Source organism: Bos taurus, chromosome 19 (assembly GCF_002263795.3).
Source record: "Bos taurus isolate L1 Dominette 01449 registration number 42190680 breed Hereford chromosome 19, ARS-UCD2.0, whole genome shotgun sequence".
NCBI classification, from domain to species: domain Eukaryota; kingdom Metazoa; phylum Chordata; class Mammalia; order Artiodactyla; family Bovidae; genus Bos; species Bos taurus.
Window position 1 is genome coordinate 55,119,065 of NC_037346.1, and position 26,505 is coordinate 55,145,569.

General features: G+C 47.8%; 1 protein-coding gene across 4 annotated transcripts; it reads left to right on the forward strand.

Annotated features, from left to right (window-relative positions):
• The first annotated feature begins 266 nt into the window (after window positions 1–266).
• Window positions 267–19,731, forward strand: ST6GALNAC1 (ST6 N-acetylgalactosaminide alpha-2,6-sialyltransferase 1). Of its 4 annotated transcripts, XM_059878622.1 has the most exons (10): window positions 268–557; window positions 707–2,197; window positions 14,922–15,621; window positions 16,534–16,702; window positions 17,030–17,201; window positions 17,414–17,552; window positions 17,814–17,917; window positions 18,098–18,187; window positions 18,274–18,373; window positions 18,636–19,731. In XM_059878622.1, the coding sequence occupies exons 2-10, from the start codon at window positions 2,067–2,069 to the stop codon at window positions 18,825–18,827; spliced, it is 1,797 nt and encodes a 598-aa protein (XP_059734605.1). In that variant the 5' UTR covers window positions 268–557; window positions 707–2,066; the 3' UTR covers window positions 18,828–19,731. The 4 variants fall into 4 exon arrangements, with proteins under 4 accessions (XP_015314487.2, XP_010814912.2, XP_010814911.2 ...); XM_015459001.3 differs by having other exon boundaries at window positions 267–557; window positions 17,414–17,917; XM_010816610.4 differs by having other exon boundaries at window positions 267–557; window positions 1,775–2,197; window positions 17,414–17,917.
• Window positions 19,732–26,505: the final 6,774 nt, after the last annotated feature.

Below are 26,505 nucleotides of genomic sequence, written 5' to 3' on the forward strand. Positions count from 1 at the left end.
TCCCACACATCCTATGGGCTGGTGTATAAAGAAGATTAATGTCAAAAACCTTTCTTAAATAGGAGAGAAAAAGGAGACTTTGCTGAGCACAAACATCATGATATTTGAAAAACTTTTGGCAAGCCAGTTTCCATGAAAATTCATACTTCTCTGCATCTCCCATTGGGCACAGAGAAGCACATTGGACTGGAATCTGAGAACCCAGGAAGTGAGAACACCAAATGAACCCGCCCCTACCAACTGGCTTTGAGAACTCTAGATTCAACCCACCCCTAAGGTGGTGAGAGAGACAGGCTGTGTACAGTAGCTCAGCTGGTGCCCAGGAGCTCAACTAGATCTCCACGCTCTGGGGATGCCAGAAAGAACACTAATAGCCAGTGCCTTCTGCAAAACATGAGGTGAGGTGAAAGAGACACTGCATGTAGGCAAATCCACGGGGTGGGTAAGAAAGCCCCTTCCCACTGTGCAGGGTGTTTGCCTGGCCTCACAAACAGGCACCAGGATGTCGGGGGACTGCGTGTGCCAAGTACACAGGCGAACCCAGGGCCAAGTGTCAGGTAAGGCGAAGAGCCGTGGGCGGATATGGGTCTGTAAAGAACATGTTTATTATGGAGTCGGTGTTGGAGCACTTACAGGTTAGGTGCGCAGAGACAGAGAGACAAGAGACAGGACCAGTACCAAGTGAATTTGCTCTCCTTGCTTCCAGGCCATCTGCTGGAATAGTGCGAGTTACAGTATCTTGTCTGTAGCTCTTCATCCTCCCCGGGGAAGGTGATCCAAGCATCTGCTGGCACATCACCTGCGTGAAAACCAAGAACTTTAGGTGAAGAATTGGACGCTGTGCATTCGGGGAGTGCACACCGTGATGACTAAGCAGGGAGCCTAGGTCCCAAGTTCTTCAAAGCCCTGTTGTCCCAAGCTCTACCTCTCCCACTCGACTGCGTGGTTCGACCTTACTGCCAGCAGTCATTTTAAAAACGGAAAAGCCACAGTACTTTAGGAAGGGCGGCATCTCTGAATTTTCTGTTTTCTACCCCTGATCTTGGTATTATTCCTCTGAATTGTACCTTTTCCCCAAGTGTCCTGTGTTTTTGTGCTTTTCATATCAAGGCACAGAGACGCTGCTGAGCAGTGAGTAAGTATACTGGTCAGTTGGATCCAGTCCCCCAAGCCACTGGCTCACTCCATGATCTTGGGCAAGATGCCCCTGCACAAAGGCAGTTTCCTCGATCGTAAAACGAGGTGGCTAATACAGTGTTCCACTCCTGGGGTGGCTGCGAGGGTTGCATTCATGCATGCAAAGCTCACCACGTTGCATGAGAAGCAGTGAAGACCGAACAGAATGGCTGCACATCTGTGGTTCTCAACGTGGGCACACATCGGAATCACCTGGGGTAAAGAATGCCCATGCGTGGAAATTAGCTCTCCACGGAGATTCAGGCTTGACTCATCAAGGTGCAGCCTGAGCATCAGGATGTTTTAAAGTTTCCCAGGTGATTCTAATGGGCACCCAAGACTGAGAGTCACCCTTCAAAATAACTCGGGAAACAAGATGTTCTGAGAGCTCCCATCCAAGGCTGCACAGTCTCTCAGAGGAAGATGGCTAGGGGGTGTCAAACCTAAATGCATACCCTGTGTTTTTCTTGTAAAACTCACGTTGAAGATGGAGGCTGTGCAAGGCCCTTCCAGCCCAGGTACTTGTCCAGGGTCCCCCAGGGTTTGCGACCTGATGACAGTGAGGTTCTATGTAACGTGTGTGTGTTTCTCATTAAAGTTCCACATTCAGAAATTGGCTTCAGAGACAGCAGGAAAAGAAGGTGAACTTGTTTGCACAGAAGGAGTTTCTCTTCCTTCAAGCCACGCCAGCCTCTAGAGCCTTCATAAGGCAAAGAAGGCGGCTCCCTTCCCTGGCACACTCCGAAAGATTCTGCGTTCACCAGAGTGGCTCGTTTTTAAGACAAAAGGGTGCACACCCTGACCAGGAGATCTGAGCAGTTAAACTGTTTGCTGTCTACATCAGAGCCCCAGGACATGCAGAAATTCCCTGCAAGGCCGGACCCAGCAACATGAGGCCTTGCCCAAGGAGACTCTGTCGTCTGGACCAAACTGTCCGGGGGCTTTTGCTTTTGGCTGTGCTCATCTTCTTCCTCTTCACCCTGCCCTCCTTTATTAAGGAACCTAACACAAAGCCTAGCAGGTAAGAGTCTGCCCTTTCCAAGTTCCCTGTGGCTTATTAGAAGAAACTGGAAAATGATAACCCGGGGAGAATGGGGAATATCTGAGACACCTCTGCGGTGACAGGTGTTGTCAGGGATCACAAAGGTTGTCAGGAATCATGGGCTATGAAGCCTGAAGGGGAGACCCGGGGGGACATGGAGGTGGTATAACAGGAAAATGGGGGCCATGGGGCTTATACACAGAGGAGGTAGAGGCAGGAGTGGGACAAATATTGGTCTGGTCTCCAGAAGGCATAGGTGGAAAACTATTTTCCCCTCTAGGTCTGTGAGTAATAACCTCAGCTTTGGGGTTCATTATACGCCATTCTCTGTATACTAAAGCAAATGATCTATCCCATGAATTCCATTAATTTCTTTATATATATATATATATTTCTTTCTTAAAAAAATAAAATGTTCATTTGTTTGGCCGCACCGAGTCTTAGTTGCAGCACATGAGGTATTTAGTTGAGGCATGTGGGATCTAGTTGCCTGAAAGTGGAAGTGTTAGTCGCTCAGTCATCTCCAACTCTTTGTGACCTCATGGACTATAGCCCACCTGGCTCCTCTGTCCATGGAATTCTCCAGGCAAGGATATGGAGTAGGTTGCGATTTCCTTCTGTAGCGTATCTTCCCAACCCAGGGATCAAACCTGGGTCTCCTGCACTTCAGTTAGATTCTTTACTGTTCCCTGACCAGGGATCAAACCTGGGCCCCCTACATTGGGAGCTTGGAGTTTTAGCCATTGGACCACCAGGGAAGTCTCCCATTAATTTCTAAATCGTGCAGTCTCTGAGATGTTTGTCAGTAAAATGAGACGTTGCTCACTTAGGGGGGCAGCTGAAATCCTGGGTCCCAAGTGAATCCTTCAAAAGGACACTCTAGGCCATTTTTCTGATAAACACATCCCCTGCAGGGAGAGACCCCTACCTTTCCAGGTTCAGTGTATTTTGAGTGATTTTGTCTCACTACTCTTAGAATTTGAAAATAAAACATACCCTCATGAAGTTTTAAAAGATACACCAAGGCAAAGCAAGAACAAAGGTCTCCCTCTGATACCCCATCCCTCCCCAGTCTCCATGGATAAACACCCTTGACACTTTGGTGTAGAAACAATTACCATGTTATTGTAGCTAACACTTCTACAGTGCTCAGTATATGCCAGGCACGATTCTAGATGCTTCATGCGTGTTAACTTACGAATGCTTACGTGAGTATTCTGAGGCACAGAAGTTTAGACGAATGATCCAAGTTCATTCTGCTGGTGGCTGCAGGGCCAGCAACCAAACCCAGACGTTTTGGTTCCATAATCTGTGCTTTTTAACTTGTGTTAGACAAACCCTTACAACAGATGGATAAGTTGGTAGATAGGTAGGTGATACTCAGCAGTAAAGAATTCACCTGCCAATGCAGGAGACATGGGTTCAACTCCTGGGTTGAAGGAGAGAAGGAAACGGCAACCCACTCCAGCATTCTTGCCTGGGAAATCCCATGGACAGAGGAACTTGACAGGCTACAGTCCATCGGGTCTCCAAGAGTTAGGTACGACTTAGCGACTAAACAACAATACACAACAAAGGTAGGTGATAGGTAGGTGGATAAATAGACAGGTGGATGGATGGGTGGACGGACAGACAGACAGATAGGTATCACACTATCACACTATACACATTGGTTGACTTTTTTACTCAACTATATCACGGACCTCCTTCCATGTTGGCATATACATGTCTATGCCCTTCCTTTCCATGGCTGCATAGCTTCTATGGAATGGATATAGCTCAGCCAACCCCATCTATGGGCACTTGGGTTGCCACTCATTTTTCACAAACCTTTGGGCACTTATGTATTTCCGTAGGTAGATTTCTAGAGGTGGAATTGCCAACATAATGAATATGTTCACATTAAATGTCAGTGGAAGGGCTTCCCTGGTGGTCCAGTGGTTGAGATTTTGCCTTCCCATGTTGAGGGGTGCAGGTTCAATCCCTGCTCAGGGAGCTAGGATCCCACATGCCTTGCAGCCAAAAAACCCAAAAATATAAAAAACAGAAACAATATCATAATAAATTCAATAAACACTTGAGAATGATGTACATTAAAAAAAAAATCTTTAAAAAAAGTCAATGGACACCATCAAGTCATCCTCGGAAAAGCCTACACAAACAGGTGTGAAAGTTACTCTCTCTCCAACCTCTGAGGCAACGCTGGATCTTGTGAATGGTTTTCAAGTTTAATCATCTGATAAGTAAAAGCATGTTTCTCTTTTTAATTTGCATTTCTAGGGCTACTGGTGAATCTGAGGATCCTCTAAAGTTTATAAAGCATTTCATTGTATGAATACGCCACACATTATTTACTCATTCTGTTTTTGATGGACGTTTGGGTAGTCTCCAGTTCTGCCTATTATGAATCATGAGTAAACCTGCTGTGAACATTGTTGTGCAAACCTTCTTTTGTGTACATAGTTTTATTTCTCTTGGGTCAATATCTAGAGGTGGGATTGCTGCGTTATAAGGAAAGTATATGTTTAACTTTATTTATTTATACTTTTATTTATTTGGCTGCACGAGGTCTTACTTGCAGCTCGAGGGGTCTTTTTAATTGTGGCATATGAGATCTAGTTCCCTGACCAGGGATCAAACCCAGGCCCCCTGCACTGAGAGCATGGACCACCTGGACCACCAGGGAAGTCCCTGTGTTTAGTTTTAGAAGAAAAGTTATTGAGTTATTTCCAAAACAGTTTTGAATTTTTCTATGTCTCCTTTCGGGTTTCCCTGGTGGCTCAGTGGTAAAGAATCTGCCTGCCAGGCGGGAGGTGCGGGTTCAATCCCTAGGTCGGGAAGATCCCCTGGAGATGGAAACGGCAACAATCCAGTATTCTGGCCTCCGAAATCCCATGGACAGAGGACCATTTAAGAGATAGCAAGGGGCTGGACACGACTTAGCGACCAAACAACAGCGTTTCTCCCTTCAGTTTTGTCAGTTCTTGTTTCGTGCCTTTTGACGCTCTCTTATTTGATGCACACGCATTTTCGATGGTCCTGACTTTGAAAGTGACTGTAAAGGTATTGAATCTGCCCACGATTTTAAGGGACAGGAAACAGGCCACATACTGAGATGTCTCGCCAAACTGTTTATATTCTTACATCCCAAGAGAGCAGAGACAGTGGGTGCCATAACAATAGTGGCCCCCGGAGGAGAAGATTTTGTGTCTGTCGAAAGGTTCAGAGAGAAGATGGCATCTAGGAGACAGAGAGGGCTTGCGTGAGTGCCTGGGGAAAGACGTGTGGCGAGCAAAGGATGAACAAGGGCACCAGCCTAAGTCCTAAATTAGTGTCCTCTCTGCTGACCCGAGAGTGAATCCACCTCAGGGACGTGAAGGCTTCCTCTGGGGAGCAGAGAAAGGGCATTTAGGAAGGTGGGACCCAGCGCTGCTGCAAAAGGCTTTCAGCCAGGGAGGCGGCCTCGCCTCGTGACAGCACTATTTTAAGACAGTGAGTTGGCCAGAGTGAACAGGACGGTTTAGAAGGAGGGAGTTGCCACCTTGGGTTGACCAGCAGTGGCGCCCAAGGGAGTTGGATGATTCCTCAGGCAGATTATTCTGGTGTGAAGGGAGGGGCTGGGGCCACCTTTAGCCATTAAAACTCAAGGTGAGAAGGATCTGGACTAAGAGACAGTGGAACAGCAAGAAGGGGGAAATCAGGAGATATTCTGAAGGAGAGGAGGGAGAGAGAGGGAGAGGCAAAAGTGATGGGCAGTTTTGCAGTTTGACTGATCATGCCCTCCCTTCCTTGCAGAGCTGCCCGGGCAGAGGGTGGGAGCAAAATCAGACAGGGAAGGGAGATGCACAGTTCAGAACACACCTGTAGATCCCCATGGTTTATGAAGGTCATTATCGCATGGCTGAATGCTGATGCTGAAGCTGAAACTCCTTTGCCCACCTGATGCAAAGAACTGACTCATTGGAATAGACCCTGATGCTGGGAAAGATTGAAGGCAGGAGAGGAAGGGGACGACAGAGGATGAGATGGTTGGATGGCGTCACTGACTCGATGGACATGAGTTTGAGTGAGCTCGGGGAGTTGGTGATGGACAGGGAGGCCTGGCGTGCTGCAGGCCATGGGGTCGCAAAGAGTCAGACATGACTGAGCGACTGAACTGAACTGAACTGATCACATTGATGTTTATACTTTGTGGCTTGCCATGGCCATTTGAGAGTCGGAGAAAATTTTCAGATCTTAATCTGTGCTCCGGGGGCCTTTCCATGTGTTTTTCCTTCTTCTTCTTCTTCTTTTTAAAAAACATTTATTTGTTTTTTATTTTATTTATTTGGCTTCACTGGGTCTTTGTCATACCATTCAGGATCTAGTTCCCTGAGCAGGGATCAAACCTAAGCCTCTTGCATTGGGAGCTCGAAGTCTTAGCCACCCTGGAACACCGGAAAAGTCCCTCCACGTGTTATTTCTGATCTTTACAATTGCAGTTCAAGATTAGTATTTTTATTCTTTCACAAAAAAATGGAGATTACGAGGCTCAAAAACGTTAAGGGGAATTCCAAGGAACCGGAAGTAGCAAAACAGATATTTGAATTTTGAGGATTTGAGCTCCAAATCCTGGGCTTCTCCACTACCTCCTATGTGTTGACTCTTAAGAGGTTTAAAGTCCAAGAGAGGACTTCCCTGATGGTCCAGTGCTTAAGAATCTGCCTGGCAGTGCAGGGGACACGAGTTTGATCCCTGGTCCAGGAAGATCCCACATGCTGTGGGGCAGCTAAGTCCATGCACCACAAGTACCAGCCCGTGTGCCTAGAGCCCATGCTCTGCAACAAGAGAAGCCATGGCAATGAGAAGCCTACACATCGTAACTAGAGGATAACCTCTCTCACCACAACTACAGAAAGCCTGGGTGTAGCAATGAAGACCCAGTGCAGCCAAAAATAAAGAAATAAATGGATTTTTTTTTAAGTCCAAAGGAGGAGAGAGACATACACAAAGCAAAAGAACTCAGGTGATATTATTAGTAGTGATAATGTCCCCAGTACAGTCAAGTGAGACAGATGCTACCAGAGCACACAGAGAAGTGTCATCTAAACCAGGCAGATGGGGGGGAGGCCAAGGAGAGCACGGTGGAGACGGGAGCGCCTGCAAGGTGCCTGACAGCGGGTGACATTTCAGCAAGCAGGAACACCGTAAGCAAGGAGGAAGTAGCGTAGGCAATGGCGCAGAAAGGAGCAAAGGATGATTTCAGGAATGGGAGACTGACAGATGGGTCATTTAATAAGCACTGATAAGGTGTTCACTGTGTACCAGGCAGTGGTCTCGGAGTTATGATTACTAATCACGTGTCAAGCCAGAGAGTAGATACTGTTAGCATCATCAACTCCTTTATAGATGAGAGAGATTAGATCACTTGTCCAAGGACACCCTTGTCACTGATGTTCAAACCCAGACAGGCTGGCCCCAGTGTCCCAGCATCGCACCACCCTCCACGTCTCTCCATCACATCCATCCTGATGTCATAAGCCCTAAATGTGTCTTTTTCTGCCAGACTATGAATTTCTTGTGGGTAAGAACTGTCTTATTCATCTCCATTTCTCCAATAATTTGAGCAGGTCCCAGACACTGTACATATGTATCACAGTGTCAGTGCTTACTAATGAAAGAATGAATGTGACCTTAAATAACTTTGTTCTGTAGCTATTAAGAATTTTAGGACTTCCCTGGTGGTCCAGTGGTTTCGATTCCAGGCTCCCAATGCAGGGGTCCTGGGTTCCATCCCTGGTCCAGGAACTAGATCCCACATACCACAACTAAGATTGAAGATCCCACACGTTGAAACTAAGACCCGGTGCAGCAGAAAATTATTAATATATTTTCTGTTTTCTTTTTAAAGAAATTTTAGAGTGAGGGAGTAGCTTGATTAAATGTATGCTTTACACAGGTTACTCTGTCAATAGAGTGTAGGCTGGGTAGACGGCCAGGCACAGTGAGGTTTTTATTTGTTTGTTCGTTTTTAGGCGGTGCTGCATGGCTTCCAGGATCTTAGTTCCCTGATCCAGACTGAATCCTGGTCCGGGCAGTGAAAGTGATGAGTCCTAACCACTGAGCTGCCAGGGAACTCCCTGGGGCACAGAAAGTTTTAAGGAGACAGGTTAGAGGGCCAATGCAGTGGTTTAAGATAGAGTCCTTGGGGCCTGGGGCGAGGAGGTTATGATGACAGCAGGACCCAAAATAAAAGACTGAGAAGGAGTTCAATCAGCTGGATTTGGTGACAGATATGATGGTGGGGGCAGTGGTGATAAGGGTTTTAAGACAATTCTGTGATTTCGAACCTAGGTTATTGGTCCACCTCTCATATCCTTCTAAGACAAACACAAGCGCACCAACCTGACGAAAGTTTCGGTGCCAATCTCCAACTTGCTCTCTGATATGTAAAGACCAGGTCTCTGTCTGCTTGGCTTCCCTACTCTGGAATAAATGTATCCTAGAAGATGCTATGCCTTGTTTTGGCTTCAGAGATGATCATGAAGAGTGAGCTGGGAATCAGACCTATGGATTCTGTTTCGTTGATTTGGTTATTGTTTTGAATTTTATATATTTAGTTGGCTGTGCTGGGTCTTAGTCATGGCATGGGAGATCTAGTTCTCTGACCAGGTATCGACCTTGGGCCCCCTGCACTGGGAATGCAGAGTCTTAGCTACTAGACCACCAGAGAAGTCCCCTGGTTTCTGTTTGGTGTTGTATTTTGCTTTGGTGTAAGAACCAAACTGTGTTTTCTATAACCTTCTGGTTTCTGATTCTGGACCCCTAGCTAGAATCAGAAAAACTTAACCTCAGCCATTCTTACTCCTCTATCCCATCCCCAGAAGGGCATCAAGGGCTTTGGGATGTCTGATATGCTGCCAAGGCCCAGGAGAGGGCAGCTGATTCTTAGCCATCAGCTTGCCGCAAGATATCCATCATCACTACCTCTTGGCTCTTCTGTGTCACCTGTGAATGTTCTGTGATGTGGTTTCTATCTTCCCAGTTTCTACATGCAGTCAGTTCCTTTCAGGGGTCTTAAGAGACCCTTGTAACGCTACCAGGAAGTAGGAGCCCTCTAATCTTGGGTCCTTAGAGCCCTCCCTTCTCTCCCGCCTCCTTTCAATCCTCCTCCCAGAGTAAATATTTCTAGGGAGGGGATGATGGCATAGGAACTAGAAAGGTCCCTCTCCAAGATATTTACCTATTTCCCCAAATCTTCTCCCCATTTGAGGGCTTAGGTATTTGGAGGGGAAAAGCCAGAAGGTCTTGCAGGGTATTCTTTATTTTCCAGCTCTTGTCTGCACATGTGTTCGTGGGGACAATGAACGTGGAGCTGACCATTAGCTGCTGGTGGTGGGTGGGAGGCAGGCACCACTGGGAAAGGGAGAAAACACAGGGAGGAAAACAACCAAATAACATTCCAGGATATTATACAGCTACATTTGTGAGTATAATAGGCAAAGAAAAGGGATCTGGATGTTCATGCCCTCGGGGGTCAACAGTAGGTTCTTTGAGAAAGTATAATCACAAGTTCACATCCTTTTGTGCTGAAATTCATTTTCTGCTTTTTCAGTAAAGAGCACGCATTGCTTTAGTAAATTGAAAAATAATTCAGAAAACTTGCGAAGAAAGAGGAGCAAAAGTTTAGGTATCACTGTGGATTGAAGTGTCCCCCTCAAACAGAACATGCCCTAAGCTGTGTGCCCACTGTCTTCCACATAATAACACGTTATTGCATCAACTTACACTCATGTCTGTTCCCCCTGTTGGTTCGTGAGCCTCTTAAGAGCAACGACTATAGCTTTTTTTATCTCTCATTCCTAACAGATAACTCCAAAAGCCTGGCCTATAATTACTGCTTAATAAATATTGCATTGTGTTTTCAAATTCTCAATAGGATGTCTCATTTGATTCTAAGTTTTCTCTTTAATTTTTTTAGTTTTATTGAGCAACATGCAAATGTTTCAGTGAAATAAGGAAGCTTATATCAAAACACAGTCATCCCCAGGACTTCCCTTGGGCCCCCACTTCCTCTGCAGGAAGTATGGGTTCAACCCCTGATCAGGGAACTAAGATTCCTCATGCTATGGGGAATGGCCAAAAAATAAATGAAATAACCAATAAATATAATAATATAACTGTTCCCATGTCTTCTCCCTGCTCCAGGATTCTGATTTCCAAGGTGATTACTTCAACCCCCTTGGATTTTTTTTGGTAATCTACTGCTCTATTTATAACATGCCCACCTGCTATTTCTTGATTTCTCAGTTAAGTGGTTAAGGGCCATCAAGGAAATATTATTTACCCATGGCCTTGAAGCCTGTCACCCCTATAGATTTTCATCTCCGGATGCATGAACCCAAACAGGGGCTGTGGGCATCTCTAACTGTCGCCACAGGGTCAGCACCTGACCCAATTTGACATGCCTGTATTTGTATAACAGCATTGTTGGAAATGGTCTTCCCCAGTGGCTCAGCAGGTGAAGAATCTGCCTGCCGATGCAGGAGACATGGGTTTGATCCCCGGGTCAGCAAAATCCCCTGGAGGAGGAAATGACAACCCAATCCAGCATTCTTGCCTGGAGAATCCCATGGACAGAGAAGCCTAGCAGACTACAGTCCATGAGGTCACAAGAGTTGAACACCACTTGGCAACTAAGTACACACACATTGTTCGAAACACCATTTCTATACTGGCTTTTACATCCTTACAACCATTTTATAAGGCAGGTTTTAAGATTCTCACAATGGATAAGAAAACAGAGGCTCACAGGGTCCTGTGACTTGCCTGAGATTACACAGCTGGCTAGTTAGAGGCGGGGCTGGGCTAGAATTCAGGCTACTTTCCACCCACCTGGGCTCCATTGCCCATTTGCCAAGTGCCAGGAAGTCAGTGTTCTCTCAAGTTCAACCCAAAAACATGTCCAGTGGAGCCTAAGAGGTTAAGTCACGGGGAGGTGACAACCACCACACACCAGATGGCCACCCTTCATGTCACCTTGCAGGAGACTGGCTCAACTTGCTTTCAGAGCTCCCTGTGTCACCAGGAAGGAGAAATCATAAAACCCTGATCAAGTTACTGAATACTGCCAAGGTTGTTGGGTTCTGCAGATTCCAGGGAGCTCTTCCAGCCACAAGGTGGAGCAGAAGGCAGGGTTGGGGCAGGCTGCCCACGCTCTCTATTCCTATAAGCCTCGCCTCTCTTCCCTCTCCCTGTAGAAGGCTCTGGGGAGAGGGCAGGGGAGAAGAAGAATGTTATTTTTAACCCTAAGGTCAGTATTTTAAAATGCTAGAATAAAAATATCAACTGAACTTGGGATAATCTGTGAAACAAACTTTATTCTCAAGTGTGACTTTTTCCCAGAGAGGAAGATCTAGGTACAAGATACAGGTGCTTTAAAAAATGGACTTGGCTTTAGGGACTTTCTTGGTGGTCCATTGGTTAAGAATCTGCCTTCTAGTTTAGGGAATGCAGGTTCGATCCCTGTTCAGGGAACCAAGATCCCACATGCCACAGAGTAACTAAGCCTACCTGCCACAATTACTGAACCTGTGCTCTCTAGAGCCTGCGCACCATAACAAGAGAAGCCCTGGTGTCAGAACTAGAGAAAGCCCACAGGCTGCAATGCAGAAGCCGGGCAGGCAAAATTAAAAAAAAAAAAAAAAAAAGGACTTTTTTAAAAACACCCCTGGTTCTCAACTGGGAGCTTCTGGGCGCTGGGCTACACAGGTCATTCTGTATCTGTGGCTCTTGATCTGTAACTTTGCCACTTCTTTGTTCCCAGGTCCTCCCCAGGTGATGTGCTGTTGTTTCGCTTCATTTATGGAATAGAGCTATGTGATCCCTGCTGGAGATATACTTAGTTCATGTTTATTGTTGTTGTTTGTTGTTCAGTCACTAAGTCATGTTCGACTCTCTGTGACCTCGGGGACTACAGCATGCCAGGCTCCTCTGTCTGCCACTATCTCCCAGGAGTTTTCTTAAATTCATGTCCACGAGTCGGTGATGCTATCTAACCATCTCATTCTCTGCCACCCACTTCTCCTTTTGCCTTCAATCTTTCCCAGCATCAGGGTCGTTTCCAATGAGCTGGCTCTTCACATCAGGTGGCCAAAGGATTGGAGCTTCAACTTCAGCATCAGTCCTTCCGATGAATATTCAGGGTTGATTTCCTTTGGGATGGACTGGTTTGATCTCCTTGCAGTCTAAGGGACTCTCAAGAGTCTTCTCCAGCTCCACAGTTTGAAAGCATCAACTCTTTGGCACTCAGCCATCTTTATGGTCCAGCTCTCACATCTGTACATGACTACCAGAAAAATCATAGCTTTCATATATATATGTATAAATTTTTAGTTGACCAAAAAGTTCATTTGGGTTTTTCCACATAGTGTTACAGGAAATATATATATATATATAAATAATTTAATATACTTATATTTTTATTATATATATATATATGTTTTGCTTTTTTTGGCTGTGGGATCTTAGTTCCCTGACCAAGAATTGAGCCCACATCCCTTCATTGAAACTGTGAAATCTTAACTACTGGGAAGTAGTTAACAACCTGGGAAGTCTCTGTTTATTTTTTTAAGAGCAAATTTGTATATATTTACCTCCAAAGTAGATCAGAATTATAGTATCAAATGGCTTTTTGCTTGAGTGAATCGGTTCGCCTATTCCTCTGAACGCAAGTCATTTAATAGAACCAATGCTCCCCTCTACACCCGCCCCAGCGCAGCCTAGCGAACAGAGTACAAGTTCAGGAGCACCCAGGGTCTGGACAAGACGGATGCAGGGCTCTCGGCATGTGGATGGAAGCAACTTGAGCATTCAGTAAATTCCGTCCATGACCTTTAGAAAATCGCAATATAAACCCTCATATCCCAGGCAATCACATATGTGCCTAATCATTGGGAGTTGAAGTTTAATCACATAATTTATGTGACCCACTACCTGGGTCATTGCTGCCACTTTCTCAAAAGTGTAAACACATCATGTCTCATGTCTACTGCATTGGCAGGCAGCTTCTTTACCACTAGCACCAGCTGGGACAGACAAATGATTCAAGTCTAAATTCCTCATACACTGCAAATAATGATCTGGTCCTGCCTGCCTGTTTGGGAGCATCTCCTGCCGGACAAGCCCCGATCCCCACTCTTTTATATGTGTGTATATGTAATTTTACTTATTTATTTTTGGCTGTGTGGGATCTCTGTTGCTGCGCAAGCTTCTCTGTAGTTGTGGAGGCCGGGACCTGTTTGCTGCAGTGTGCGGGCTTCTCGTTGCGATGGCTTCTCTCGCGCAGCGTGGGCTCTAGGGCTCCCAGACTTCAGCAGTTTCGGTTTCCCAGGCTCTATAGTTTCGGTGCACGGGCTTAGTTGCTCCGAGGCATGTGTGATCTTCCTGGACCAGGGACTGAACCTTGTGTCTCCTGCACAGGCAGGTGGGTTCTTTACCACTGAGCCCCCAGGGAAGACCCCCACCCCAAGTTTCCTTTTTTTTAAATTATGTATTTATTTATTTTTGCTGCGCCAGCTCTCAGTTGCAGCGTGTGGGATCTAGTTCCCTGACCAGGGATGGAACCCGGGCCCCCTGCACTGGGAGAGTGGAGTCTTTGCCACTGGACTACCAGGGAAGTCTCCCAACACCACAACTTTTCACGCTTCTGGGACTGAAATTTCCTCCCCCCACTCCTAATCCTCTTCAGAGGGGAGCTCCTCCAGGAAGTCCTCCTAGCTTCCACGTGGGAAGCATGCCTTTCGTCCGTCATCTCTAACACACGTCTCACAGTCTGTGGGTTCTTAGGTCCCCAACCAGGGACTGGACTCGGGCTGCGGCAGTGAAAGTGCCGAGTCCTAACCACTGGGCCTTCAGGGAATTCTCAACAGTTTGCTTTTAAGCAGTGTTGGACTGATGATAGGATAAGAAGCACATCTTTAAGGCGGATCTGTCAAAATCAAGCTTGGCAGCTATAGTCTTAACAGGCATGCATCTTTCCCATGTCCTTGTGGACAAAGATACCTTTGTTACCTATGCTTTGTTTTAAGGTCCACTGAGTCACAAGATATTAGGTGGCAGGACTAGGTTCACACAAACTCATTCTTAGACTCACAATTAGGAACACAGAGGATGCTGGAGCCGCAAGGAGTGAGCCCAGGAAGCTGGGGGTGCAGCATGGAGACATGAGTGGGTCAGCTCTGCCCTTGGCCTCCAGTTCCAGCTCCCCAGCCTCGGTACCGCCACTTAGGTTTCTTTACCAGTCCAAAGTGGTTTCCCAGGCGGCATTAGTGGTAAAGAACCCCCTTGCCAATGCAGGAGATGTAAGAGACGTGGGTTCGATCCCTGAGTGGGGAAGATCTCCTGGAGGAGGGCATGGCAACCCACTCCAGTATTCTTGCCTGGAGAATCCTATGGACAAAGGAGCCTAGTGGGCTGCAGTCCATAGGATCGTGAAGAGTTGGATATGACTGAAGGGACTTAGCACGCACGCACCGGTCAGAAGTAAGTGTCCAGATCCAGTGCTGGTAGGGGCCGCTTGGAGTGGAAGCAGCCAGCACAGCCCCTCCCCTCACCTCTCCTGAAGACTGGTTTGAAGTCCACTTGAGACACAAAAATGAATGCTAGTTACACTCCTCAAGTCTCTACAACCTTAGCCTTCATCCAAAGTCATCTCTTTCTCTAGGAATGAGCATCAACAGAACATTAAGGAAAGGTCCCTGGAGTTACTGCAAAATGCTACGTCTCAGGCACCCACCCCGAGAAGGAGGGCGACCACCCATGTGGAGTCAGTACAGGGGACCCGCACTCGGGACACACACCCCAAGGCCACAACCCTCACGGCGGACCAGCGCAGAAGAGTGCAGACCAGCAAGGCCCGTGCCGAGGAGCCGGGCAGAGTGCCTACCCCCATCGGAAAGGCAGCACCGCAGACGCAGGCGAGCAAGGACACCCGGGCGGACACGCTGCCCCCGATGGCTGGAGGTGGGGGGGTGGCCTCCAGCAGGACCGAGGCGCCATCACTGAACAGTCAGAACCCAAGGATGACCAAAGGATCTGGGGACCGGAAGGCAAGGCCCACAGGCCCCAGAGCGGTGCCCACAAAGCTGCGGGACAGCCCGGCAACTGCAGCTAAGACCCTCCTTCCAAAACACCGGGCCGGGGCGCAGACCCCCGGGGGAGGGGGACAGGAGGGGAAGAGAGCCAGAGGAGCCAGCCCAGCAGCCGCCCCCTCCCAGGACAGAGCCCAGCCCACCCGGTCCTCGGCCCCTCTCCAGAGCCCTGCCACCCAGAGAAGCCAGAAGCTGAAGGCCACCAACTTCAAGTCTGAGCCCCAGTGGGATTTTGAGGAAGAATACAGTCTGGAGGTCGGTGGCCTGCAGACGGTGAGTTTTTCCTCTTCTCCGGAGCCCTGAGGCTGGCCCCCTCCCTTCCCTCCCAGGCTCTGCTCCTAAGCTCTGCTTTCCCCCGCTGCTGCTGCTGCTGCTGCTAAGTCACTTCAGTCATGTCCGACTCTGTGCGACCCCATAGACGGCAGCCCACCAGGCTCCCCTGTCCCTGGGATTCTCCAGGCAAGAACACTGGAGTGGGGTGCCATTTCCTCCTCCAATGCATGAAAGTGAAAAGTGAAAGTGAAGTCGCTCAGTCATATCCGACTCTTAGCGACCCCATGGACTGCAGCCTACCAGGCTCCTCCATCCATAGGATTTTCCAGGCAAGAGTACTGGAGTGGGGTGCCATTGCCTTCTCCGCTGCTCTCCCCTACCCGGCCCCTTTCCCACATGGCTCATCCAGGTGAGGGTGTGATCCAAGGGCCCGCCCTGGTCCCCAGGAGACCCAGAGGCTCCTCAGAAAGTGTGAAAGAGTGTGACCTCAGCAGGGGGAGAGGCAGGACTGGGCAGGAACCAAGGGACAAGAACGCCCCAACCTGGTGCCCAGCCCTGTCCTCCCCACAGAGATAATTCCAAGACCCTCCCTCTTTTCCAGCCCTAATGAAAGCAGCCTGGGCCCCCAGCCACGGGAGGGGAGACCTGACGTTTGCACGCATAACTACAACCACGCACAGTACATGAGACCCATAGCATACATCCTGCCCATGGTGGGCCTGGGTGATCAATGACCAGGGGGCCCAGAAGGCTCTGGGGGTAGGATGGAAGATGTAGCGGAGGTGGGGCCTTTCCAGCTTTGAGGTCTGGTTTCTGCTCCCACACCCACCTCCCCCAAGTCCCAGCACCCCATCCCCTGCCCCACGGCTTCCCTGGCCCCTCTCCCGGCCTGACCCATCCTCTGGCTTGCAGACCTGCCCTGACTCGGTGAAGATCAAAGCCTCCAAGTCACCCTGGCTCCAGACTCTCTTTCTGCCCAACCTCACCCTCTTTCTGGACTCCGGACACTTCAACCAGAGCGAGTGGGACCGCCTGGAGCACTTCGCTCCGCCCTTCGGCTTCATGGAGCTCAATTTCTCCTGTGAGTCCTCGTCCAAGGGGCCTGGGTGTGCGCTAGGCCACAGCAGAGGGCCATGCTTCTTTAAAAAATATTTTTAAAATATTTTTTGGCCATGCTGTGCGGCATATAGTCTTAGTTCCCTGACCAGGGACTGAATCCTCAGCCCCTGCATTGGGAGCGCAGAGTCTTAACCACTGGACCATAAGGAAAGTCCCAGAGGGCCATGCTTTTTTGCTTCCAGCCCACCTCTCCCCTGCGGGCAGCCAGCCCTGGGAGAAAGGCCGGCCGGGCGGCCCCCTGGCCCTGGCTGGGCTCTGAGTGGAATCCCCCCGGCCCCCCACATTTCAGTGGTGCAGAAGGTCGTGGCACGCTTCCCCCCGGTGCCCCAGCAGCAGCTGCTCCTGGCCAGCCTCCCCACCGGGAGCTCCCAGTGCATCAGCTGTGCCGTGGTGGGCAACGGGGGCATCCTGAACAACTCCCACGTGGGCCCAGAGATAGACAGCCACGACTACGTGTTCCGGTGAGCCTGCACCTGCCCCAACCCCCACCCTTCTCCTGCAGAGCAGGGCTCTTCCGGGAGATCTCAGAGGGTGCTCCCTGCCTGGATCCAGAAGCTGTGGAGGAGGGTCCTGGGCTGGCTAGTGCCACCCCCCCATCCCTTCTTCCTTCCCCGACCATCTCCATGCATCATCCGGAAGCCCTCATGTGCTCCGATTTTGTCTTTCGGGCTAGGCTGAGTGGAGCCATCATTAAAGGCTATGAACACGATGTGGGTACTCGGACCTCCTTCTACGGCTTTACCGCCTTCTCTCTGACCCAGTCACTCCTTATACTGGGCAGTCGGGGTTTCCCGCACGCGCCTCTGGGGCAGGTGAGCAAAGAGGAGCGGGTCTGGCCACCCACAGACTTTGGATACGGGAGGATGCAGGTGAGACAGGGAGACGGACAGGGAGACCGGGAGCATTCTGAGTCTAGAGCCTGTTGTCGGTACAGTCTCCGGGCATGTGAGGGGCAAGGGCGGGGAGGGCAGCCATGCCAGACTGGAGGAGAGCAAGCAGGCGGTCTGGGGTCAAAGTCAGGCCACCCCACTGAAGGCAGGACTCCTGGACCACACACTGTCCTTGGTCCTCAGGACGTCCGCTACCTGCACTTCCTGGAAGGCACCCGGGACTATGAGTGGCTGGAAGCACTGCTTCTGAATCGGACCTTGACATCAAGGAACCTTTCCTGGTTCAGGTACCCACCGCCCCCTCCCCTCACCCACAGACAAGCTGTGGAGGGGGCAGCCGTGAAGGGCTGGACAGGTGGGGACAGTCTGAGCTCTCACCTGGAGATGGGGGACCAATCACGCCCACGATCCCGCTTTGGCCCTCCCCCGGAGAGGTAAGAGAATGAAGGACCCATTCCTGCCCACAGGCGCAGACCCCAGGAGGCCTTCCAGGAAGCCTTGCAACTGGACAGATACCTGTTGCTGCACCCAGACCTGCTCCGATACATGAAGAACAGGTGAGAGCAGGAAGCCCGTGGAAGGGGCCGAGTCCCTCTCATCCTGGCGAGCCTCTTGACAGCTGGGGGGCTGGGCTCTCTCACAGATTCCTGAGGTCTAAGACTCTGAACACTGCCCACTGGAGAATATACCGGCCCACCACGGGGGCCCTTCTGCTGCTCACTGCCCTCCAGCTCTGTGACCAGGTGAGGCCCTGCTTCTGGAGCCTGCGGATCTGGAGAAACAGCTCTGGGGTAGCCCTGGGCCTGTTCAGCAAAGGATGATGGCTGGGGGGCGGGGGGGGTTGGAGGGGTGGACACATGCCTGTATGCAAGCATGCTTCCAGGGGTCCTGCACCCAGACCCCCAGGGATAGAAACAGGACACAGGGCCCCTGCCCCCAACACACACAGAGAAGAAGCCCAAGAGACACACTCGCAGGCCTTATTTCTCCTCTGCCTGCCTGTAGGTGAGTGCCTACGGGTTCATCACTGAGGGCCACGAACGCTTCTCTGACCACTACTACGATAAGTCCTGGAAACGAACGATCTTTTACACCAACCATGACTTCAAGTTGGAGAGGGCGCTCTGGAAGCGGCTACATGATGAAGGTATTATCCGGCTGTACCAACGTCCTATAACTTCCAAACCGACCATCTGAAGGGAGCCTGGGCTACCGAAGTCCCTTCAGCTATTCTAAGGCTCAGAGCACAGTGGGAGACCAGAGACTCGTCTGCCATCTTCCCAGCGCCTGCACCAGGCTCTGAGCCCCTCCAGACTTCGGGGGTAGAGGTCTACCGAACTAGTGCAGAGGAGGGGACACCCTCAAGATGGCAAATGATGGACTGAAGTTTCGGAGACCTTGGAAAAATTTCTGCAGAGTCTGTTCCGTGGAAGTGGGGACTCAATTTTTGAGACCAAGGGGACTTCCCTGGTGGCTCAGACGTTAAAGAATCTGCCTGCAATGCAGGAGACCTGGATTCAATCCCTCAGTCAGGATGAACGCCTGGAAAAGGGCATGGCAACCCACTCCAGTATTCTTGCCTGGAGAATCCCATGGACAGAGGAGCCTGGCGGGCTACAGTCCATGGGGTTGCAAATAGCTGGATATGACTTAGTGACTAACACTTTCACATTTTCACTGTTCAAAAGCGAGTTGGCATAGAAGGAGGAGTCTGAACTTATGGAGATATGTAGATTTGGGATTGAATTACAAATCTTCCACTTAGCAGCTGTGAAATCTTGAAGGCATGATTGTATTTCACTCTAGACTATCTGGTGGACCCTTCCAGGGGTTATCTGATTCTAACAGAAGGTCTGCAAACTTTCCTTATCTTTGAGCTACTTGACAACTCTCTGGGTTGTAGAAAACTGATAGTAATAAAAATGATTTCTGTCTGAATGAAAAATGGGTATAGTGATCAGTCTTGTTCCTATTATCAAATTAATTTTAGTATTCCAGACTGCCGATGTATGTGTCCAGACTTTGGGCTCTTTTTTGAACCAGTTTTTACCAGTTCCTTCACTAATTAATGAGTTAAATAAAAATCTCTGATATGTGTTCATTCTGTATTTGTATAAGAATCACAATTTTATCCCTAAAAAAAAGAAAAATCATCCTTAGGACTTCCCTGGTGGTCCAGAGTTTAAGAATCTGCCGTGCAATGCAGGGGACGCAGGTTCCATCCCTGATCGGGGAACCAAGGTCCCACATGCCGTGGGACAACTAAGCCCACGTGCCACAAATTCTGAGCCCATGCACCTCAATCAGAGAGCCAGTGAGCCACGAGGTGCGGAGCCCACAGGCTGTGGAGCCCACGAGCCACAGCTAGAGAGAAGCCTACAGGCCAAAACAGAGAGTTGGAGAGCTGCAACGAAGACCCAGTGCAGCCAAAAATAAATGATCAATATTTTTAAAAAAGTCATCCTTTAACGTTTCCTTAGGCCGTTGTTTTCTAATCTGTAAAATGACTTTTGTTGTTGTTGTCCAGTTGCTAAGTTATGTCTGACTCTTTTTGACCCCGTGAACTGCAGCACACCAGGATTCCCTGTCCTTCCCTATCTCCCAGAGTTGGCTCAAACTCACATCCACTGAGTCCGTGATGCTATCTAACCATCTCATCCTCTGTCACCCCCTTCTCCTCTTGCCCTTGATCTTTCCTAGCATCAGGGTCTTTTCCAATGAGTCGGTTCTTCACATCAGGTGGCCAAATTATTGGAGCATCAGCTTCAGCATCAGTCCTTCTAATGAATATCCAGGGTTGACTTCCTTTAGGATTGACTGGTTTGGGAGTGTCCATTTCACAAGAATTTTTAAAATCACTGATGCAACAAGGCAACAAGGCACTTGTTTTCCTTCTCCTTTCGTTTTTATTAATCCTCCCATCCATCTGCATTTTCTAAAACTCCAGGAAGAGAATTTAGACTAAGCTGAAGACACTTCATGCGAAGAGTTGACTCATTGGAAAAGACTCTGATGCTGGGAGGGATCGGGGGCAGGAGGAGAAGGGGACGACAGAGGATGAGATGGCTGGATGGCATCACTGACTTGATGGACGTGAGTCTGGGTGAACTCCGGGAGTTGGTGATGGACAGGGAGGCCCGGCGTCCTGCGATTCACGGGGTCGCAAAGAGTCGGACACGACTGAGCGACTGAACTGAACTGAACTGAACTGAAGTGTCTTCTTACCTCTTTGAGCTCTGTCTCCAGGATTTGAACTCTGAAGCCCAGAAGAACTTGGGCAGGCAGCAGAGTAGGGGAGTGAGGGGGTAGGGAGTTGGGGGTGGGGGACTGGGGGCAGGGGTCGGGTGGGCGGGTATTGTGAAGCAAGCTCCCTTTCAGACTTAATTCTCAGGTTCCAAAGCTAATTAATACCAGTGCTGCTGATTTGCTCAGTCGTGGCCGACTCTTTGCGACCCCATGGACTGTAGCCCGCCAGGTTCCTCTGTCCATGGAATTTTCCAGGCAAGAATACTGGAGTGGGTTGCCATTTCCTTCTCCAGGGGGTTAATACCAGTAGGTCCCGAGTTGCTTTGCTCAAGGGTGCAGTACCAGCTCTGGGCGGCAGGTGGCGGCATCTCTACGCCCCCTTCTCGGTGGTGCTGCTGCTGCTGCTAAGTCACCTCAGTCGTGTCCGACTCTGTGTGACCCCATAGAGGCAGCCCACCAGGCTGCCCCGTCCCTGAGATTCTCCAGGCAAGAACACTGGAGTACCCAGATTTTATTAGGTTTTCCTAACTATTCCTGCGGGGCTTCCCTGATAGCTCAGTTGGTAAAGAATCCACCTGCAATGCAGGAGACCCCTATCTACCTGTTAGTTTGTTCTTTCATATGAATTTCAGTATCCGTTTAGAATCATATGCTATCAGTAGAGGACGTCCAAATCTGCCTCCTCAAATTTAAACTTGGGCTACCCAAATATAAAGACTGAGTCTCATGTGAAAAAGTGCAATGGCTCCGTTGTGCCCAACTCTTCACGATCCCATGGACTGTAGCCCACCAGGCTCCTCTGCCCATGGGATTTTCCAGGCAAAGATACTGGAGTGGGTACCCATTTCCTTCTCCAGGGGATCTTCCTGACCCAAGGATTGAACCCAGGTCTCCTGCACTTCGGGCAGATTCTTTACTGTCTGAGCTACCAGGGAATCTTTATCTGGGTCCAAATTGGATGGTGAAGGACTGGGAAGCCTGGTGTGTCCATGGGGTTGCAGAGTCCAACACCACTTAGCGACTGAACAACAACACAAATTTGCATAAACTGTAGGATTAACTCACCCTGAGTGAATTAGAAAAGAGAAATCAAAGGCATAAGTGCAGATGATATGATAGAATAAATATACTATATAATATTGATATAGTAAAATATAGAGATAAAAAATTAATGGATAGAAACCAGTAGTCGTCATAAACATAAACAATAACCACGGAGATATAATGTAGAGAAAACCCCTCCATAGCAGCCAAGAAGATAACATACTTGGTAATAAGTTCAACAGGAAATGTCCAAAATTTGTACAAAGGAAAAGACACTAAAGTAGGTTTAAACGAAAGGAGAGTCATTTCATCTTTTGTTCTTGGAAAGGATGACTCAAAGTAATAACTGTGTCAGTTCTCTCAAAGCAACTTTATAAATTTAAGGCAATTCCATTAAAAATAACAAACCATTTTTTCTAGGTTCTAAATGTATACTAAAATACATATGGAAGAATAAACATGTAAGAATAGCCCGGAAAACCTAAAAAAGAAAGGCAATGAGGGAGGTCTAGCTCTGCCAAATATTAAGACATACTACATTATATCTACTACTGTGGGCAGGAGTCCTTCAGAAGAAATGGAGTAGCCATAATGGTCAACAAAAGAGTCCGAAATGCAGTACTTGGAGGCAATCTCAAAAACGACAGAATGATCTCTGTTCGTTTCCAAGGCAAACCATTCAATATCACAATAATCCAAGTCTATGCCCCAACCAGTAACACTGAAGAAGCTGAAGTTGAACAGTTCTATGAAGACCTACAAGACCTTTTAGAACTAACACCCAAAAAAGATGTCCTTTTCATTATAGGGGACTGGAATGCAAAAGTAGGAAGTCAAGAAACACCTGGAGTAACAGGCAAATTTGGCCTTGGAATACGGAATGAAGCAGGGCAAAGACTGATAGAGTTTTGCCAAGAAAATGCACTGGTCATAACAAACACCCTCTTCCAACAACACAAGAGAAGACTCTATACATGGACATCACCAGATGGTCAACACCGAAATCAGATTGATTATATTCTTTGCAGCCAAAGATGGAGAAGCTCTATACAGTCAGCAAAAACAAGACCAGGAGCTGACTGTGGCTCAGACCATGAACTCCTTATTGCCAAATTCAGACTTAAATTGAAGAAAGTAGGGAAAACCACTAGACCATTCAGGTATGACCTAAATCAAATCCCTTATGATTATACAGTGGAAGTGAGAAATAGATTTAAGGGCCTAGATCTGCTAGATAGAGTGCCAGATGAACTATGGAATGAGGTTCGTGACATTGTACAGGAGACAGGGATCAAGACCATCCCCATGGAAAAGAAATGCAAAAAAGCAAAATGGCTGTCTGGGGAGGCCTTACAAATAGCTATGAAGAGAAGTGAAAAGCAAAGGAGAAAAGGAAAGATATAAACATCTGAATGCAGAGTTCCAAAGAATAGCAAGAAGAGATAAGAAAGCCTTCCTCAGTGATCAATGCAAAGAAATAGAGGAAAACAATAGAATGGGAAAGACTAGAGATCACTTTAAGAAAATCAGAGATACCAAAGGAATATTTCATGCAAAGATGGGCTCGATAAAGGACAGAAATGGTATGGACCTAACAGAAGCAGAAGATATTAAGAAGAGATGGCAAGAATACACAGAAGAACTGTACAAAAAAGATCTTCACGACCCAGATAATCACGATGGTGGGATCACTCACCTAGAGCCAGACATCCTGGAATGTGAAGTCAAGTGGGCGTTGGAGAGCATCACTACGAACAAAGCTAGTGGAGGTGATAGAATTCCAGTTGAGCTATTTCAAATCCTGAAAGATGATGCTGTGAAAGTGCTGCACTCAATATGCCAGCAAATTTGGAAAACTCAGCAGTGGCCACAGGACTAGAAAAGGTCAGTTTTCATTCCAATCCCAAAGAAAGGCAATGCCAAAGAGTGCTCAAACTACTGCACAATTGCACTCATCTCACATGCTTGTAAAGTAATGCTCAAAATTCTCCAAGCCAGGCTTCAGCAATATGTGAACCGTGAACTTCCTGGTGTTCAAGCTGGTTTTAGAAAAGGCAGAGGAACCAGAGACCAAATTGCCAACATCCGCTGGATCATCGAAAAAGCAAGAGAGTTCCAGAAAAACATCTATTTCTGCTTTATTGACTATGCCAAAGCTTTTGACTGTGCGGATCACAATAAACTGTGGAAAATTCTGAAAGAGATGGGAATACCAGACCACCTGACCTGCCTCCTGAGAAATCTGTATGCATGTCAAGAAGCAACAGTTAGAACTGGATATGGAACAACAGACTGGTTCCAAATCAGGAAAAGAGTACATCAAGCCTGTATATTGTTACCCTGCTTATTTAACTTATATGCAGAGTACATCATGAGAAATGCCGGGCTGGATGAAGCAAAAGCTGGAATCAAGATTGCCAAGAGAAATATCAATAACGTCAGATATGTAGATAACACCACCCTTATGGCAGAAAGTGAAGAAGAACTAAAAAGCCTCTTGATGAAAGTGAAAGACGAGAGTGAAAAAGTTGGCTTAAAACTCAACATTCAGAAAACTAAGATCATGGCATCTGGTCCCATTACTTCATGGCAAATATTTGGGGAAACAATGGAAACACTGACAGACTTTATCTTTTTGGGCTCCAAAATCATTGCAGATGGTGACTGCAGCCATGAAATGAAAAGATACTTGCTCCTTGGAAGAAAAGCTATGACCAACCTAGACAGCATATTAAAAAGCAGCGATAGCACCTTGCCAACAAAGGTCCATCTAGTCAAAGCTACGGTTTTTCCAATAGTCACGTATGTATGTGAGAATTGGACTATAAAAAAGGCTGGGTGCCAAAGAATTGATGCTTTTGAACTGTGGTATTGGAGAAGACTCTTGAGAGTCCCTTGGACTGTGAGGAGATCCAACCAGTCAATCCTAAAGGAGATCAGTCCTGAATATTCATTGGAAGGACTGATGCTGAAGCTGAAACTCCAATACTTTGGCCAACTGATTTGAAGAACTGACTCATCTGAAAAGACCCTGATGCTGGGAAAGATTGAAGGCGGGAGGAAAAGGGGACAACAGAGGATGAGACGGTTGGATGGTATCACCATGGACATGAGTTTCATAAGCTCCCAGAGTTGGTGATGGACAGGGAAGACTCCCGTGTGCTGCAGTCCATGGGGTTGCAAAGAGTCGGACACGACTGAGCAACTTCACTCACTCACTTATCTTTGCATCTCCTCATATCTAGAGAAGCACTAAGTCCCTTCATGGTGACATCAGATCCTCATGACTAGCAAAAACCTTTTGTAAAATGAGTGCTTCATGGCACTGAACTCCCCTTCACCAAAACCTTATATATTGAGTTTCCCCCACAGCCGCTTTGGAGCACTCTCTCAGAGCTCTCTGAGATGCTGCCTCCCGGGCTGCAGTCGTCATTTTACCCCAAATAAAACTTAACCCACAACTCTCGCGTTGTACATCTGTTTTTAGTTGACAAGGTCTAAAGCCTGTGCTCCTCAACGAGAGAAGTGAGTGCAGGGAGAAGCCCGTTAACTAAAGAGCAGCCCCTGCTCGCTGCAACCTGAGAAAGCCAATGCTGCTACTGCTAAGTCGATTCAGTCGTGTCCGACTCTGTGCGACCCCATAGACGGCAGCCCACCAGGCTCCCCCGTCCCTGGGTTCTCCAGGCAAGAACACTGGAGTGGGTTGCCGTTTCCTTCTCCAGAGAAAGCCAATGCACAGCAACAAAGACCCAGCACAACCAGAAGTAAATAACTGATTAATCTGTAAACTGGTACTGTAAACAATAACTGATGTGACTACATAAATACAATAACATTTTGTATGGCCAAAAATCACCGTAAAGCCAAAGACAAATAAGAAATGGGGGAAATATCTGCCATAAATATCATGGTAAAAGCGTGAATGTCTCTGATATATTTTTTTTTAAATCTCATGAAAATGGAAGGAAATAAGACCCAAAACCCAACAGAAAAATGGGCACAAAACATGAACAGCAACACCTTCCTCAAAAAAGATGTAAAAGTGGCCCTTAACCGGGTGAGAACATGTCCAGCTTCAGTCCTCAGGGAGATCCAAGCTGAAATGACTGTGAGATACCCCTCTTCACTTTTCGGATTGGCAAAAATTAAGAAGTTTGACATTTTCTGGGCCAGGCTGTAGGAAAACAGGAACTTCTAAAATAGACCATGGAAATGCAAATTTTAACAGCCCTTGTGAAGGGGAATTTGGTTATCTCAAATCAAACTATTGATACATATGTGTTTACCTCTTGATCTTTCCCACCAAAAAAAAAAAAACTCTTTATCTGTGAATTTACCCTGAAGATATACCTCCAACAATACAAAAATAAATGTGCACGAGGTTATTCACTGCAACATTGTTTGAAGTTGCAAAATGTTGGAAACTGCTGAAATCCTTAAGCATAAGAAATGCAAACATCAAGACTGGTACATCCATACCATGTATGGAGATGATGCAGCTGAAATAAAATCAGGAAGATATACATGAACAGACAGGGAGTGGTTTCTAGGACATATTGTTAAGTGTTTTTTTTTTGTTGTTGTT